Here is a 19,354-nt window from a genome sequence, read left to right as displayed (position 1 = left end):
GAGTTATCTCATTGAAATTGACTTGGAAAAAAGAGGGACAGGAAGCCTGGGGTTTGCCCTAACAGGTGGCAGAAATGGCCACTCATTACTAATCAAAGCAATTTCCCCTGGTAGCATTGCTGACCTTGATGGAAGACTTCAAACTGGTGACATTTTATTGAAGGTATAAGGTTTATATTACATATTTTAAAAATTATTCTTTGTTGCAACTAATGCTTAACCATATATTTATAGGATTCTAAAGTATCTATGCATGTGACAAATGTTAAAATATCCATGTGATTTCTGTCAAACTAATTTAAGAGTATTTGGGCAGCTGTAGGGTGCAGGAAGGCAGGAAAACTCATTTTCCTGAGTTCAAATCTAACCTTGGACACTTAACTCATGGATCGGACCTGGGAAACCTACTATATCAGTGATCCTGGACAAGTCACTTAACCCTGTTTGTCTCAGTTTCCTCAATTGTAAAATGAGCTGGAGAAGGAGATGGTAAACCACTCCATCATCTTTGCCAAGAAAACCCCAAATAGGATCAGAAAGAATTGGACACTGGAGTCACAGAGAATTGGACATGTCTTGAAATGACTGAATAAGAAACATTTAAAAACTTAAGTTTTTGGAGATCCAAGTCTATGCCATGTGTTTTCTGTCTGAATTCTAGTGATCCTAAGCCTTGGTGAGTGGGGAAATCCCAAGGTATGTCCATTGATTAAATATGAGTTAATTTAAATCATTATCCAAATTAATGTTAATTATCTTTAATTAAAAATACATCTCTCTTGTGCAACACTTCATGAGGAAGAGGCTGTTATGTAAGAATTCAGTGCTAGTATGATTTCCAAAAAGTTTATGAATTTTATATAATAGAGTTTGAGCTCTGATTAATATGATCCTCTTCTCTCCCTTAGGACCAAGCAAAGCCTTGGTGTTAAGTTGGACACTTAACTTAGTGTGTTGATTTTCTAGTGACCTGAAAGATTAAGTGTGTTTTCTGAAATGCCTTGGAGGGTGAGTTGGTTGGTGAATGGTTTCAAGCTCATTCCAATTTGAAAGAATGGGTAGTTTTTAGCTGGGAAAGAGAAGACTCGGGGGACATGTTATGATAACTGTTCTCAAGAATTTGAAAGGTTGTCAAATGAAAGATTAGCATTGTTCTGCTTGACCCTTGAAAGCAGAACTAGAAATAATGAATGGATGAAAGTTTTAGAAGTAGATTTAGGCTTGATGTATAGGGGGAAATAATACCTACTGGAGTCATAAATTGGAATGAATTGCTTTAGGAGTTTCTCAAATCTCACTAAAGGCTTTCCAATGAAGGTTGGGCAAACCATTTGCCAGTTGTATTATAGAACAGAGGTGGTCAGTCACCCCTGGTGTGTGCCTGGGGAGTGTGGCAAGGAATCCAGATCAAAATGTAATTAAGAAGTACTTAACAAAATAAACAATATAATTGGGGAATACTTAATAAAATAAATAAAATTCAACATAGAAATATGAATATGTGCTTTTCTAAATCAATATATAGCTGGTGGGGATTCTTATCTGTAACTGAGTGCCCCCCCCATTTCTATTTGAGTTTGATGACCTTGCTGCAGAGGACATTCTTGTTTCAAGCATAGGTTGGACCCAAAGGTTACCAAGGCTCCTTCCATCTCTGAGTTTTTTCCACAGTCATTACAATTTTAAGTACAATAACCAGTATCTATTAGACAATCAAGAAAAAGTGAAAAAACATGTGCAAGCATTTGAAAAACAGTATTATTTTGAGGAGTAAGCTTTAAAACTTAAATTGCTAGCTTTATTTTGATCACACTCTAATAGGAAAGTAGCAAGACAAAAAAAAACTGAAATTGTATTTCAGAGGCAAGAATACCGAATGACAACCAAAGTCAAGCTTTAGCTAAGTTATTTAGGCAAGAAAGAAACAAGGTGGGACATTTTCTCTTCAATACCAAGATGAATTTAAAACAATGTATAATCTATCTAAAGACATCAGTTCACATTTCATATTGTGATATATGTTCTAAAATTATTTTAGGTAACAATATCATTTTTCTCTATGTTGTTAATCAGGTGAATGGCAAATCAGTATTGGGTCAACCACACAGGGCAGTTATTGACCTCATCCGTCAGACTCAGGGCACTGTCAGACTCACTGTCTGTCGAAACACTGATGTGAATTCATCTCATTCAAGTCATGGATACAACACGATGTTTTCACGAAGGAAAGATGCAGCACTGCCCGGTAGGTCATGATGCAATCCTTTGATCCTTTTGGGTCTTTTCTCCTCTGGGACCTCACTCCATCAGTCATCTGTTATTTCTCTCACACTGCTTCAATCTCTTCCTCTCTACAGGTTTCTTCTCCTTAGCCTATAAACATGCTCATTTCTCCTGTCTCCTCAAAAAGAAAACAAACAAACAAAACCCAAATTCAACCTTCCCTGACCCTGGCATTCCCTTGAGCCATAATCAATCTCTTTTTTTCCTTCACTGTCACAGACCAGAAGAGGATTTAAAAGAGATGCTGCTCAGATTCTCCATCAACTCTAATCAAGAGAAAGAGCTATTTTAATAATTCTATAACATCTTCCACCATGTCTTACAGAGTTTGATTACCCAAAATCTTTTTTGAGTCAACCTTCTTAGGATCTCTAGACCAGGGATTCTTAATCTGGGCTCCATAAACTTGTTCTATTTTTAATATTTTGATAACTATTTCTGCATATTGTTTTCCTTTGTATAAGTACACATGCTATTTTATTCATTAAAACCATGATTCTAAGAAGGAGGCCCCATCTTTATCAGAACAAGGTCAAAGCTGTCCATGGTACAATAAAGGTTAAGAACCAAATGGTCTCAGCATTGGATGATGAAGATGAGAAAATTACCCTATGATATTATTCTTGTTCCTGGTTTTTAGAGGAATAAATTAAGACCAAGAAAGAGTAAATGATTTGCCAGGTCACATACCTAGCATGTGGTAGAATTTAAACTCAGACCTCTCTGGTTCCAAATACAACACTATCCATGCTTAAGAAAGAGAGAGAGGAGGAGGGAGCAGGGAGTGCATTTAAAGAGAGATATTTAATGGGAATTATCAAACTTGGGGGCTATAATGAAAATTCTGAACTCAATACTATTCACAAACTATTATTATTTGAGATTTATCAAGCAATAACTTACCAGGGGGAATTCCAAGCTCAGTATAAAGACAAATCTTTTTTAAAGAATTCTTCCTATGTAATGAAAATACAATTATTTTAAATAATCGTATAAACATAAGACAATCACTTCCTAACAAATTCTAGTAATGAATCAATGAATCATGAATCAATAACTGTCTTAAACATGACCAGTTTTGCCATGTGGTTACCTCCTTGACTGAGCAAGAAAAGAAAAAAGGACAAAAAAGAGAAAACACATGGATGGAATACATTCTTTCTTCTTAGCTATAAGGAAAGGGCAAGGACAAGAGAGAGAGAGAGAGAAAGAAGAGAAGATTAGAACCTAGTCACAAAGAAAAACCAAGAGAGAAGGAAATGTCTATCAGAAGTCTTGGATCTTAAAAATTCAATTACTTTTCTTGGTTAAATCAGGTTAAGCATTCCTAGTCATGTTCCTCCTTTCTAGGATCCAGGTCTATTACTCAACTTTGATAGAGAGAAAAGTTAATTCTTCTACATTCAAAGGTCTGTTGGCTCAGAACATCTAAGCAGGTGATGTCCTTTTTTTTCAAGTGAACAGGTGGTGTGGTGTGGTGTATGTGTTTTGTTGCCCATAAAGATTATGTGTATCCAGGAAGGCATAAGAGGTATCTCTGGTGTTTCCTCTGCCTCTCCTTCTCCAAGGTAGACTTTGATTCACGCCAAGAGAGAAAATAGAAATTTGGTGCCAGAGAATACTGGACTTTAGAAACAAGGGAATACTGGACTAGAATGATATCTGCCCTTCCCTAAAATATCATTAGTCTGGGATTTTTTTTTAAGATACAAGCCATGATTCTAAAAACTATCCCTTAATGGGGAAATCTCTCTTCCTACAAAATGCTAATTTCATAATCAACCTATGTAACAAATAGAAATCAAACATACAAACAAAAATTTATCCAAAGCAATAGAAAAGTATAATTAGAGAAGGTAAAAAATTGAGAATATATGTATATATATATATATATATATATATATATATATATATATATATATATACACACACACCAGATAATATACAGGAATATACTCCCATTCAGAGTAAGATATCTCAGCTCAATGCAGGGAGAGTGAGGGAAATTCCTCACAATCTCTAGGGTGGCAAACTACATCTGCTTCTACACATATTGCCTTCTTCCCACAGTCTTTCTTTCCCTTCAAGGACCTGAAGAAGAGTCTGGAATTGCATGCCTTCTCTCTGGAAACTAGAAGACCAGGATCTCTCAAGCTCATACCAACTCTGCCTCTCATGAAGGCATGGAGCTTTGAGTGATTAATCAAAATTGAGTAGATTTGTATATCAATGGACTTTAAACCATAAGATACATAATTAAGGAGCAGGAATGAGTTTTGATTCATGGGGTTTCTGACTCATTAATAAAAATAAAATTGTCTTCTTATTCTAGGCCATGTGACTTACTTGGGGCTCACAGTTTTTAATTAAGGGGGTCTTGCCCTATTAATAAACAAAATAATCTCTCTTGTCCTTCTCCACCCAGACCACATATGGCCTACTGAAAACCAGTCTTTCTTTATACCTATTATCTTGACTGGAGCTCTTTCCAAATAGCTAGATAACATGGTGCTGAGTACATATTTTTAAACATTCAAACTCAATTTCAAAAAAGAGAAGCTGTTTAAATTCAAATACCTAGGCACTTTTCAGCTCCCTAAAACTTGGTCTCTGTTCCCAATACATTACTGTTAACTTTTTCCCCGATATCATTAATGGTCTCTTTTTCATTAAATACAATGCTCCCATTTCCTCTTATTCCTGCCCATGAATTGTATTAGATGCTGTGGGCTAACCTCTCCCTGCTTTCCTCCTTTTTTTTCACTTTCATTATATTCCTGCTACCTAGATTTTTAGATCATTGATCATAAGTTTAAGATATCTTGGAGATTTCTGTAGCTCAGTGGTTTTTGTTTTTTTGTTTTTGGTTTGTGTGTTGTGATAAACCCCTTTGATAATCTAGTAAAATCTCGTCCCTTTTCTTAAAGTGAATTAATATATATATATATATATATATATTTATATATATAGATTACAAAGGTTTTTAAGGAAAGAAAAATGTAATTTTCTCCTCATTCTAATCTCGTTGACTTCTTGAAACCCATCCATGGACCCCTGTAGACCCCAAGTTAAGAATCTCAGATTTAGTCCAGCACATTCATTATATGAATGAGAAAATTGAAACCCATAGATGTAAAGACAATTGCCCAAATTTATACCAGGAATTAAATAGCAGGGGTGAGATTTGAGTTTGTATGTCTTGACTCCAAGCCTAGTTTTCTTTCCACTTTTTCCTCTTTCTCCATTTCTTTAACTTATTTGTAAAGACTTCATCCTTCTCTTGCCCTTAAATTTGTCCTCTATTGTTCTTTCCTGGGACTTACTTTTTCACTCTTTACACACCTATTCTCTAAGTGATTTACTTTACTTACCCTCCTCTTTCCCCATGATTATCTCCTCTATGAAACTAATTCTCAAATATCAACTTCTCAGAGTTCTCTTGACTTGTATCTTCAACTGTCTCCACTTCCTCTCAGTTAAATCCATCTGGATATCTCATTGAAGCCTCAAACTGTACATGTCTCATTGTTCCTCACCTAAAGATACATTCTCATTTATGTCTCTGTCTTGATGCAGTACAGGGCAGGGGAAACTATACAGTTGAAACCTAGGATCAAATCCCATTTAGCACACTTCCTGTTTGATCATAGGCAAGTTGCTTCTCCAAGCTTCATTTCCCTGATCTATAAAATAGGTTATATAGAATACCTACTTCGCAAGATTGTTGAAGGATCAAATTATATGTAAAACCCTTTGTAAAGATATTCATATATATATAATATACATGTTTATAATGTATAATGTATATGCATATATGTCTATAAATGTATATATAAATAAAAGAAATATTGAGATGTTTCTTTTAATGATAGCATCCTACAGTTATTCCAGCTTTTAACTTGAGAGATGCTTTTTTAGGGTTTTTTTTGCAAGGCAATAGGGTTAAGTAACTTGGCCAAGGTCACACAGCTAGGTAATTATTAAGTGTCTGAAGTCACATTTGAACTGAGGTCCTCCTGACTCCAGGGCCAATGCTCTATTCACTGTGCCACCTAGCTGCCCCTCAGATCTGCTTTTAACTTTTTCTTTGATTCTTCCTTCTTATACAATGTTACCAGTTCATCTTTTTTTTTACTTTCATAGTGTTTCTAGCACCATTCTCTCCCTTTTTTCCAACTGCAGTCCATCTAATTTGGGCTCTCACAGGAAGTTTTCAAGACTGGATGGAAAGATAAGATGAATGTTGATAAAGCATTTATTATGTACTGACCATGTACTCTATGTAACATCTGGAGATCTAAAGACAAACAAGAAAGACAATCTGAACCCTCAAGGAATTTTTGTTATTTTGGGGGAATACAACACAAAGGGGAGCTGGAAAGGTAGTAGAAGAATTATTTAGAGAGTCATGAGTAAAGTTGACCATGGTTGGGTCTCTTCTCGAAATAAAGCCCCTTTTTAACTAGTCCTCCTGCCTCAGTCTATCCCTCCCCAGGTCACAAGTTTTACAGATCCTCAGTTTTGATGCTCCCCATCTATAAAGTACCACTGCGATCATGTCACCTCCCCAAAAATGTTCCATGATTTTCCACTGCCTAACAAAACAGGCAATAAAACCCTTTTTAGTCAAGGTTACTGAACCTTCTCATATCTGCTCTTTCATTTACTCTATGAGTTCTAGCAAAAATTCACTACTCCATGTCCTTTGCAATTGCTGCCTTGTCTGTTTGGAATAAACCTTTCCTAATCTTATTTGATGAAACCCATTGAAGCCTTATTTAGATGCCACTTGTTTACATACAGTTAGCATTTAACAAATGTCTATTACAATTAACTGAATTTAAGGATGTGCCAAGTTACCTATTTGTTTATCCAATTTGTCATCATCTTAATCCAAATAAAATCAACCTGGCTCATTTTTACTGATGCAATTCTTATGTTTTTTCTTTCTACATCTGACTAAGGTTCCCTGTTATTCCTTCCATTGCCCATTGCAGGCCTATTTCTGATGCCTTTTTATATCCTAAATAACATTCTGCAGCAGATCCAAGGACTATTTTGCTCTCATGGCTCCCATCTGCCTGTCTACCCACTTTATGCTACTTGCTCTGGCTTCAGCTGAAAGGAACAGGATTCAATGCTTAGCTGTGGGCAGCTCTGACCACAAACATTGCCAGTTGCCAGTCTACTATTCCAGCTTTGGTATGGCTCCTAGAAGGTTGTATCTCTATAGCTTCTTTTCAGGAAATTTAGGGAGAGTAGGCAGTGCTTTGCCAAGACAGAGTGACCTCTGGGGGGGGGTCATCATTGCTTGGTTGCTCTAAGGATACAGAGAAAATAATAGATATGTAGGGTCAATTCAGGTCTTTCCTTAATAGCCCTAACTAGATTCACAATTTCCCCATGATAATCTGTTCAAATCTGGAAATGGAGGAACAGTTTCAAAGAAAATGACCTTCTGACTCTCTCCCCTTCTTTTTTTTTGTTGGTTTTTGCAAGGCAGTGGGGTTAAGTGACTTGCTCTAGGTCACATACCTAGGTAATTATTAAGTGTCTGAGGTAGGATTTGAACTCAGGTCCTCCTGACTTCAGGGCTGGTACTCTATCCATTGTGCCACCTAGCTGCCTCTCTCCCCTTTCTTGGCCACAGAAGCTATGATTTGGGTTCTCCCTCTACAGACCTTACCATATCCCTGCCATAGCAATGATGTATACTTCAATTTAGTTGTCTGATGTTCATTCCCTGCTCACCCACTTACATTATCATCAGTGTCAAGTCAGTATAGACCAAGACTGACAACTGGATCTCCCTTCTCTCCACTGATGAGGTCAAGGGGAGGAAGACATTGGTTTCTGGGCCCTCTGGAAAAGATATGGGGTCCAGAGCAGGAGGCTCTACCAGAAGTTCTACTAGGGCCCCCCTTTTTCCCTCAATGGCTCCTCCATTCTTTGCTTCCAATGAGATAGTATCTGAATTGGCCCTCATCAATGTCTTCCTCATCCCAAGGTGTGGACACCAGGATACATAAAGAAATCATGATCTTTGACTTTTAATGATAAGAGAAGCTTCTTTCTTTTTTATTTCCTGGCCTCCTTTATGACAATGTCACTGGAATTTCAGGGACATTTCAGGTGATGCTGCTAAGAGGCTAAAGAAAGCTGAGTAATAAAAAGTGAGTTTTCTTAAAGATATTCTTAAAGACAGTGATTCACTATCTTCTTCAGCCTGTGAGAAGGCTACAGGCTGTTCTTAAGGTGGGTCAAGTATAGCACTGGACCCATCTGTGGAAGGACAGGTAGCAGAACTCAACTTGTTGCCACTGGACTAGAAGTTTTCCCCTGATGATGATCAGGTGTAAAAAGGAACATCCTAAGGAAGTGTGGGCTCAATGGGTCTCTCGTAGCTTCAGTTCTAAGAAAAAATAGAATAAAATATTCAGGGAAAATCTATTATCAGGCAATGCCTTTCCTCATAATGGAAAAAACATTATCACTCAATGGGTATAGCTTGGAAAATGTCCTAGCAATATATAATAGGGAATCTGTGAAAAGCAAAATTCTACTTAGAGAGGGCTCAATTTCCATTGACTGGAATTTGATGACCAAAACTGTAGTCCACTGTCTTTCTCTTTTTTTTAATGTTTTTGCAAGGCAATGGGGTTAAATGGCTTGCCCAAGGCCACACAGCTAGGTAATTATTAAGTGTCTGAGGCCGTATTTGAACTCAGGCCCTCCTGACTCTAGGGTCAGTGCTCTATCCACTGTGGCACCTAGCTGCCCCACTGTCTTTCTCTTAGTAATTATGTACAGTACTTTGCTTGGTGGGGTGTCCTTAGAGGCAACAACGTCTACCATTTCCCCTTTCCCAAGTCTGCTTTCATTTAGGTTTAATTCCCCTGTCAGGGGAAAATATGTCTATGCTTCCCCAAACTCAACTGAGTTGGGCTAGTTTATGAAGATTAAACTAGACCTATTCAGGGTGTTTGGTGGGGTTTGCCTCATTTCTGGGAGGGACATGGCAAGGAAAATATGGTGAGCAGAGAATTATGGTAACACTGCTATTGGCTAAGGCAAACTTTTTTTTTATATTTTATTTTATTTTTTCAATGACATGAAAGTTTTTCAACAATTCATCCACTTGCATATTTATAAGTTACATATCTTTCTACCATTCTCCCTTCCTGCCCCAGGAGTGAACAGTCTAGTAAAGCTTGTAAATGCTTATTTGTGCTTAATATGTCTACATATTAGTCATTTTATGTATGAGGAATTAGGACTAAGGGTAAAGAAAGAAAATCATGGGAAAGGAAGGAAAAACATAAAGTTTTAAAGAACTGAACATAGTATTCATTCAGATTCTGTGGGTTGCTTTTTTGTTATGTTTTGTATTGTTTTCCTCTGGATATGGACAGTGTTGTCCATATCAGGTTTCACAGGGTTGTCATAGATGTCTGAACTACTGAGAAGAGCTGCATTCATCATAGTTGGTCAACTTACAATGTAGTTAACGTGTACAATGTTCTCTTGGTTCTGCTTTAAGACAAACTTTTAAAAATGAGAATTTAATGTGTCACATAATCTGTCCCCTAACTTATACTGAGTAAGAAAAACAATTCACATATTGAATCAATTATACAAGAAGAGACCTAAAGTATAAAACTGCATCAACAGGAATGACTTTGCCCAAGATCAGCCATCTGATGATCTATTGGTCTGGGATCTATATCTATATACAAATATATTATTATCACCTATATCTTAATAAAGATATATATATGAAATGAAATCTATATATGTAAGAAAGATAGATTGATTTGGGGCAGCTAGATGGTACAGTGAATATGGTACAAGACCTGAAGTCAGGGAGACCTGAGTCCATATTCAGATACTGACAAGCTATGCAATATGGGTAAATCATTAACCTTGCTTGCCTCAGCTTCTTCATCTGCAAAATAACCTAGAGAAGGAAATGGCAAAAAATTATTTCTAGAATCTTTGCCAAATAAAAGCCAGAAGGGGTCAGGAAGAGCTGGACATGACTAAAATAACCAAACATCAGCAACACACACACACACACACACACACACACACACACACATACACAATTAGTAACATATGTAGCTATTAATACACATTTAACTACCAAGCAGTTGGCATTAAAATGTAACATGTAAACATAAAATATATACTATATAAATATACAAATTAAAGAGTATTAATGCACAGTAATTATCTGTAGAGTCCCTTTACTGGACTCATGTGTTGAGTCCCCTTCCTGGACTCTTATGTTGAGTCCCAGTTCTGGACTCCTTCAATCCTCCCCAGGTGAGCATTGTGGGGGAAGGATACAAGGATTACAAAGGAGACAAGTACTCCATCAAGCTCCATTAATTCACCAAAACACCAGTGTCTAAATACCTTTCCAGTCTCTAATCCACTCCCACTCCCATGGCACTTAGCAAGATAAGTCTCTGGTGTTCAAGGTCACCAGGTGAAGTCCCATACACAACAGTTCCCAACATATCCCCCTTCTTTTGAAACAAAATTATTACATAATGAATGCCACATAAATTGTAAACAAAAGTTCAAAAATAGTATATATAAATGTCAACTTAACAAAACCAATATTTTCAAATTCCTTGAAATACCTTTTATCCCCAACTTACAAAGATTACAAAGGTTTTTCTTTTGCCAACAAAAAACTTTTCAAAGCAATCAAATTCAAAACCCAAACTAAAAAGGGCTAACTTTTAACTCAGGTAACATTTAACTATTTCAGATCTGAATTATGTACACACAAGAGTTTAGACATTTAGACAAACACAGAAACAGCCCTCTTGTATCACATTTACCAAGCTGAGACTGATACTCTGGCTGGTACTAGATCTCAGAATATAGAAACATTTTCTCACCTCTCCAGGCTAGTAGAGACACACATACACACATAACCAATCAAGACTGGTCAACTAATATAAATCATAGGCACAGACTTCATAAGATAAAATCCAAATTTCCCAATCCCAGAAAAAATTCTTCCCCTTTTTTTCTTAACTAATTGAACCACGAAGCTTCCAAATCAATAATAACCTATTGAAAAACATAGTCATTGTTTAACCCCTCTCCTCCTCCCCAAACTAGTAAGAAGGTATGGGGGTCCCTTGATTTATAAAATAAGTTTTTTTGAGACATGGGTTTGATGTTCTAAGTTCCAAAAAGGAAGGTTTCCCTTCTCCCCCCCCCCCCCCACCTTTGCAGAGGGTGGGAACAGCAGAGAATGAAAAAAAGCATTTGAAATTACTTAAGATGTTGACAGTACATCTGAAGTTGCTGCATTTTGTAAACAGTAGTCAACACCATTACAAGCTGTCCAATAGTATGTGACACCTTTGCTCTCCACACAGGAAGCACAGCAAGTGTTCTGTTCACAGCCCTCTGCTGCTTGAGCAACAGCCGAGGTGCAGCCGGCTGTAGGCTAGTAAGTGAAACTTGTTGTGACTTCTGAAGCACAATTCATTGTTCAGGTCTGCCTCAAAGTTTGTGTCAAAGTCTTCTGCAACAACGAGAAGTCTCTAAATTTGCCCATAGGTTTAGGGGTTTGGATCATGCTTAAGGGGCATAGTGCAATCAGGCTGGCAGCTGTGGCCAAAAGGGTCAGCAAGCAGGTCCTCCAAATCCTATTTATGGTGCTGGTATAGACTCCTGCTGAGCAAGAAATTTTCATTCCCTGGGACACTGCTTTGAAGCCTCTACTTCCCACTGACTCCTCAACGTTAAATACTGGTTTTTTCACTTTGGCTGCTTCCTCTTTGTTTAAAATCAGTCCCCTAAGTAACAAATCCACCTGTTACTTTCTCCAGAGTCCTCTGCTCTCGGATGTTGCCTGGTTCTCTTGCTTGTATCTGCTACGTCCTCCTGGACTTTACTCAGATAACACTGCCTTTATTGTCCCAGTACAGGTGCCATATGTTTAGTCCCTGTTGGACCCCATATGTCAAGTCCCTTTTCTTGGACTCTTATGTTGAGACCCAGTTCTGGACTCCCTTAATCTTCCCCAGGTGAGCATTGGAGGGGTGGGAGACAAGGATTACAAAGGAGACAAGTACTCCATCAAGATCTCCAAGTCTCTATTTATTCTCCAAAACACCAGTGCCTAAATACCTTTCCAGTCTCTAATCCACCCCATGGCACTTAGCAAGACAAGACTCTGGTTTGCAAGGATACCAGGTAAAGATAATTCACATACTCTCATACACAGTGGTTCCCAATAGTTAGCATTAATATGTGTATATATGTATATACATACATACATACATATATATGTATATATATATACATATATGTGTGTGTATATATATATATATATATATATATATATTTATTTGGGGTTTTCCTCTTTTTCTTTTTAGAGTTAAAGCTGGAGAAACAGCTAGGTATGATGTCTGGCTAAAAATTACCTTCAGTTCACCTCTGTCCTAATATTATTCAGGAATCACATGTTATTATTGTCTTAGCCTCTTTGGAAAACTGAGGTGCCACCTTCAAATCTGTTGCGCTCCCCTCAATCCAAAAAAGCTCTTATTTGTTACCAGAACCTTTGATTATAAGTCACAGGGACAGGAAAAAAGCCCCCAAAGAAGAGGCCGGACATCTGATTTCAGAAATCCCTACATCAGTACTCTCATGCCCAAACTGGGTCTTCCTTTCTCTTATCCTTTAGAAGAAACTGCAGTGGAAGTTTCAGTGACATTTAAAATATTTGGCATGATTCAATGGGTTCTAAATATATTTTGCTCTATTTAAAATGTACCGCAGCACTTCATAGTTTAGGATTGGGAGCTGTGCGATTTACTGCCATCTGGTGATCAGTAAGAGATTGCAAGTCATGCCAATGTTTTATTAAGCAGGACAGACTGGGTGACCCCCTCTGTACAGAAGCATTACTCTTTTTTTCTTAGTAATTAAGAACAGCAGTTTGCTTGGTGAGGTACCTTTAGAGGCAACAACTTCTATCATTTCCCTTTCCGTAAGTCCACTTTCATTTAGACACTCTAACATTTAACTCCCCTGTAAGTGAAAATACATAACACACACACACATTCCTTTCTATGTCTGTGCTTCCCCAAAGTAACACACTACCCCTAGTTATTTTTGTTTTGCCTTTTTTGAATTTTAAATAATTTATTTTTCCAATTACATATAACAACTATTTTTAACATTCATTTAAAAATGTTTTGAGTTCCAAATTCTCTCCCTCCCTTTTATCCTCCCTCATTGAGAAGGTAAGATATTTGATATAGGCTGCACAGTGCAATCATGCAAAACATATTTCTATATTGGTCATGTCGTGAAAGAAAACACAGATCAAAATAAACCAACAAAAAAGGTTTTTTGAAAAAATATGTTTTAATCTGCATTTAGACTCCATCAGTTCTTTCTCTGGAGGTGGATGACATTTTTCAGAAAAAATCCTCTGGAATTGTCTTGGATCTTTGTATTGCTGAAAATAGTTTAAAGCATTCTCAATTGCTATTTATTTTCTACTCCTATTTATTTTATTTTTGTTTTTTTTTCAGGGCGATGGGGTTAAGTGGCTTACCCAAGGCCACACAATTAGGTAATTATTGTCTGAGGCTGGATTTGAACCCAGGTACTAACTCCAGAGTGGGTGCTAGCCACCTAGCCGCCCCTTCCCCTGTTTATTTTTAAAGTTACCCCAAAGTCCACTAAGGAAATATTCAGGGAAGGAATATAACAACAAATAAGAGAATAGAATGGTGGTACCAGTAGATTCCAGGTCAAACCCAACTGTCCATATGCAATACAGCAAACTGGTTATCTTTGCTTAGCTCTCTCCCTTGACTGTGTCATCTTTCCTCTTAATATCTACCTTTCTTTCCTAAGGAAGAGTCTTGTCTGCTGTCTATCAGAGATCATAGTTTTGAGCTGCATTTAATTTGGAAGAGAATTTAAGTATGTCAACTCTATTAAGTCCCACTTTCCAAGCCTTCCCTCTCGATCTGGTTCTATTCCAGTCTGATTTGGAGTCCTTCATTCATTTATTTAGGAGTTATTTTTAAGTGTCCATTATGTATATGAACTGTGTTAAGGACAAGGAAACATGAAAAGATCACTGAGATTTGATCCTAGGTGAAAGAGTATGTATAATCTTGCAGGGGGACAAATATATGGCACAAACATATATAAAATACTGCACAATAGCTAGAATACAGAATAGAATAAGAGCATAACAAATATATGGTGTTCTTTGAAATGTGAAGAAGGAAATATAATTAATTATAACGTGGATCAGGAAAATTTTCCTGGAGGTGTTGGCATTTAAATTGACTCTTAAAGATGGCTGGTATTTAAAAAGATGGAGATTGATGGAGATGGCATTCCAGAGCAGAATGAATGGCATGAGCAAAAAAAGACTGTGAAAAAGAAAGAACTGGATATGGGCAAGGAGTCATAGAAGGTCCAGTTTGGCTAAAAACACAGTATAAATGGTTTGGGGTAGGATGGGGAAGTGGAGTGTGAGAAGAGGCTGAAAGGGGAGAGAAGCTCCAGGCTGTGGACGGACTAAAGCAGTGAAGACTTTATTTGGAAGGTGATAGATATTGAAGGAAGTTTATGATGAGGGACCTCTGTCTTAATAACTAGGAATTATTGTCATTTACTGAGAGTTGTAAGCTTGAGTAGACAGGAAGATTTTTAGAATAACTGAGGAATAAGAAAGGGAATCAATAAAAACAGGATCAATCAGCAACGTGATCCCATTTGAGCCTAAGCAACTTGGAGGGTAAAGGAGGAACATGCAATTATCAACTAAGAACTTGATTCCTGAGAGGTAGAAATCCTCATTTTACAGTTTAGGAAAGTGAGCCAAACAGAGCTTTCAGTGATTTGCCCAGGCACACCTGGCTTATATGTGACTGAGGCCAGATTTGAATTTAAGTGGTTCTAATTCCAAGTCCAGCCCTCTACTCATCGGGCCATGTAGCTGCCTTCATTTTATATCTTCTGGAATTTAAGACAGTCTCTATACTCCTAAGCATCTAGGAACAGAATTAAAGAGATTAGATGATAAGGTAATGACTTCCTTAGATTGAGTATTACCACGAAGTTGGGAGTGCCAAGGGATCATTGGATCTTCTTGCACCACCCTCTTCTCCAACTCTTTCCATTCCCAGGGTGCTTGCCATTCATCTGACCATGGATTTCACTGGCCTTATTTTCTTGGAAGAGAGATATTTCATTCTTTGTTTGCCTCAGTTGTCATGCCCCAGTTTACCTCTTTCCTGGTGATCTTAGGGATAAGACCTCTGAACCTTAGTGTTTGGCCAGAAACAATGGTTCTTAGCAGTATAAAATAGAACCTCTAATGACTGCCCTTCTGGCTTATTTTATTTACAATTGATCGTCTCCCTTAGAGTTAGGTACTAGACTGCTACATTCTTCCCCAGGATGGTCTTAAGTCATATCCCTTTCCCTTCAAACAATCAAAACATAAATGATTTGATTCTCCTTCTCTGAACCCTCACAGGTGGGGCTTGGTTTCCTACTTCTGAGCTCCACGGGTTTAGCCCATTGGCAGGACTGGGTTAGGAGAGGCTTCCAGGGGCTATCAGTTGTGGCCAATAATTACTTTTTAGGCTGCATCAAGACCCCACTGGGGAAAGGGTTTTGCAAAACTTAAAAGCACATTACCATTTACGTAGCTCCTTCCTCCCCACTCTCAGTCATCAGGCAGAGCCATATCATTATATATATATTGTTAAAATTCAGATCTGCTTGCTTCTATGTCTTTCAGCAAGGAGAATATTTTACACTTTGAAGCCCATAGTTTGTAAAGAGGAAACTGGAGCCCAAAATGGGTGTGGAAAGAGAAGGATAGCAACCAGCTGCTTTAAATAAATTCACATCTCAAGGCCCCAATTAAATCCTAGGGAGCTGAAAGAACTTGCAGATGTTATCTAAAGAGAACTCAGAGAATGGGTGAGGCATTTGAAGAGTACAAATAGGCAAATGTCCCATTTTTTTAAAAAAAGGAAAATGGTGGATTTTAGAAAATAAAATCTAGTAAAAATTTGACATCCATCCCTGGCAAACTTCTAAAATGGATTATTAAACAGATGTTTCTTTTTTGTTTTTTTGAGCTCATTGAAAAGGAGTCTAGATCATTAGAAAGTTGACAGGGTTCACTGAGAACAAGTCATGCCAAACTAACTTCATTTCCTTTTCTGATAGGGTTACCAGAGCAGTAGACTGGGGAATACCACAGACTCAGTATCTTGTTATCAACAAAACATTTTGACAAAGTCTCTAGTGGTAAATATGAGTAAGTGGATTACTGAAGCTAATTGCTCAACTGTGCCCCAAAAGAGCTAATTACTGGAGAGTCACTAAACTGGGGGTTTCTAGTGGTCCTCTGTCTTGTTTAGCATTTTTCTTTGTTCTTATGAAAACAAAGGAATCGTGTTTATCAAATTGGTTGACACAAAAGTGGGAGGGATAGATAAAATTTTAGGTCAGAATCAAGATTAGAAATGATCTCAGCTTGTTGGAACACTAGGCTGAAATCAAGAAGATGAAATTTAACTAGGGTAAAGTCAAACTCCTGCATTGTTTGAAAGAGTCAAAAAGCTTAAGTACAAAACTAGAAAGGGGAGATCTGACTTGACAACAGTCCAAGAAAAAAACACCTGGGATTTTTCAGTTCACCACAAGTTCAGTACAAACCAACAATTTGATATGACTTCTAAACAAACTAACCCAAACTTAGGCTGCATTAATAAAAGTATGGGGCCCAAATCATAAGTCTTTTTGTGCTGGTCACATCTGGAGTTTCATATTAAGGAATTAATCACAATTTAAATAAATTGAAAATTCAAATTATATTCAGAGACTACCAAGAAAAAGGGAGGAGAAGGCTTAGGAAATGTAAGGGACAATTGAAGAAACTGAGTGTTAACAAGTTTAGTGTGGGGAGGGGAAAGCCTTCTAAAGACAGGGTTGGGTGGCTAGGTGGCACAGTAGATAAAGCACTGGCCTTGGAGTCAGGAGTACCTGGGTTCAAATCTGACCTCAGACACTTAATAGTTACCTAGCCGTGTGGCCTTGGGCGAGCCACTTAACCCCATTGCCTTGGAAATCTAAACAAAAACAAGACTAACAGGGTTAACTGTCTTCATTTATTGGAAGGATTGTCAATTAAAAAAAAGATTGGTCAGTTCCATGTTGACCCAGTAAGCAGAATTAGGGACAATGAATATCCTATAGACATCTTAAGCTCACATCCAAAATGAAGTCATTATCTTTTCCCCAAATTCTATCCTCTTCCTAACTTCCCTCTTTCTGTTGAGGGAAATCTAGGTTTAATTTTCAAATCAACATTCTTTCTCACCACCCATATTCAATCTGCTGTTGCCAGATTCTAATAAATCTATTTTGGAAACATTTTTCATCTATACCACCCTCTGTCTTCTGACCTTGAAACTGCTTTAGCATAGGGCAGCATATCCTCATAGCAGGACTATTGTAATAACTATCTGCCTCAAGTCTCTCCCCAGTTTAATTCAGCTGTCCAGGTATTCTTACTAAAGCATCTACCTGAAACCATTCCCTTCTCCTCACCCCCATTTAATAAAACTCCTGTGGCTTCCTATAACATCAGGGATCAAATATAAAATCTTTTGTTTGGTTTTTAAAACCCATCACAAAGTGACTTCTTCCTACCTTTTTTCCCCTCTAGGTACTCCATGTTCCAGTGACACTGGTTTCCTTGCTCTGTTCTTTGTCTAAGATACTCTCTTGATTAATTTTCCCTTGTCATACCTCATGCTTCCAGTTTTCTGCTTCCTTTGTCCCTGGTTCCCTTCAGGTCCCAACTGAAACCCCACCTTCTCTAAATACCTTTCTGGATTCCTTTTAGAATTTCTCTTGGGTGGCACAGTAGATAGATAGAGTTAGGAGCACTTGGGTTCAAATCTAACCTTAGATATTTATTAGCTATGTGACCCTGAGCAAACTCATTGCCTCAAAAAAAAAAAAGAATTCCGCTTAGGACTTCCCTCAAAGATTTTCTCCAATTTATCTTGACTATGATTTGTTCATGTTTGCATGTCATCTCTCCCATTAGATTGTGAGTTCCTTGAGGGTAGGGGCTATTCTTTTGCCCTTCTTTGAATCTCCAGCACTTAACACAGTTGTCAGGTGCTTGATAAATCTTTACCGACCAATTAGGAAATGGTGAGAAAGAAGTTTAAGGATGACCAGCTTCAGTTCAGTACAAGGAAAATTCAACAATTATTTCTTTCCAGCAGTGAAGGGTCTTGTGAAGTAATGGTCACCCCATTGCTAGAAGCATTCAAAGTCTGAGTGAACAATAAATCCAATCCAACAAACATTTAAGAAAAGTTCTAAAAGCAAAAAAAGTTCTAAGCAAAGCTCAATGGGTGTAGGGACAAAAAGACAAATGCTTCCTACCATTAAGGAGCTCAGGGGTTACAATATGCAAACATATATGTAACCTCTCTATATAATGTATAAATGTATAAACATATACAATTACCCAGAAATATATGTGTATATACATAGTTTGAGGAGGAAGATCTTAGTACTAATAAACTGAGGGAATTAGGAAAAGTTTCATGTGGGAGATGGTACAAGAGTTGAGCTTTGAAGGAAGAAAGATAAAGATTCTAAATATGGAGATAAGGAAGGAAGGCATTAGGCACAGGGGGATAGCCTGTGCAAAGAAAATGATAGTAAAGATAAAATGACAAATACAAGAAAGTAATGTTCAATGAAACTGGAAAATATAGACTGGAGCCAGACTGAATATATATATATATATATATATATATATATATATACACACACACACACACACATGTATGTATGTGTATATTTATATGAATGCATGTATGCATATATTTATATGAATGCATGCATGTATGTATAAATGGACAGATGGATGGATGGATGAATGGATAAATGAAGGGAAAAAAGCACCCATTTGCAATATATGTCTAAATAATATGGTTGGGATGTAAATAGAATCAAGCAAGTC

The 19,354-nt window shown here is 37.4% G+C and overlaps 1 protein-coding gene across 2 annotated transcripts in view; it reads left to right on the top strand.

The window, feature by feature from the left end:
- The window catches only part of LOC141521015 (tyrosine-protein phosphatase non-receptor type 20-like), a 292,732-nt gene that overhangs the window by 231,256 nt on the left and 42,122 nt on the right, over positions 1-19,354 (top strand). Inside the window, exons 34-36 of one of the 2 annotated variants that reach the window (XM_074233089.1) lie at positions 2-163; positions 2,074-2,245; positions 2,503-4,133. In XM_074233089.1, coding sequence (XP_074089190.1) covers positions 2-163; positions 2,074-2,245; positions 2,503-2,519 — 351 coding nt within the window. In that variant the 3' untranslated portion in view covers positions 2,520-4,133. Of the gene's footprint in view, position 1; positions 164-2,073; positions 2,246-2,502; positions 4,134-19,354 lie in introns of those variants that run through there. The other variant, XM_074233097.1, reaches the window with a different exon arrangement.

The sequence above is a fragment of the Macrotis lagotis genome, chromosome 4 (assembly GCF_037893015.1).
Source record: "Macrotis lagotis isolate mMagLag1 chromosome 4, bilby.v1.9.chrom.fasta, whole genome shotgun sequence".
In the NCBI taxonomy this organism is placed as follows: Eukaryota; Metazoa; Chordata; class Mammalia; order Peramelemorphia; family Peramelidae; genus Macrotis; species Macrotis lagotis.
This window is presented reverse-complemented; position numbering and strand designations above follow the sequence as displayed.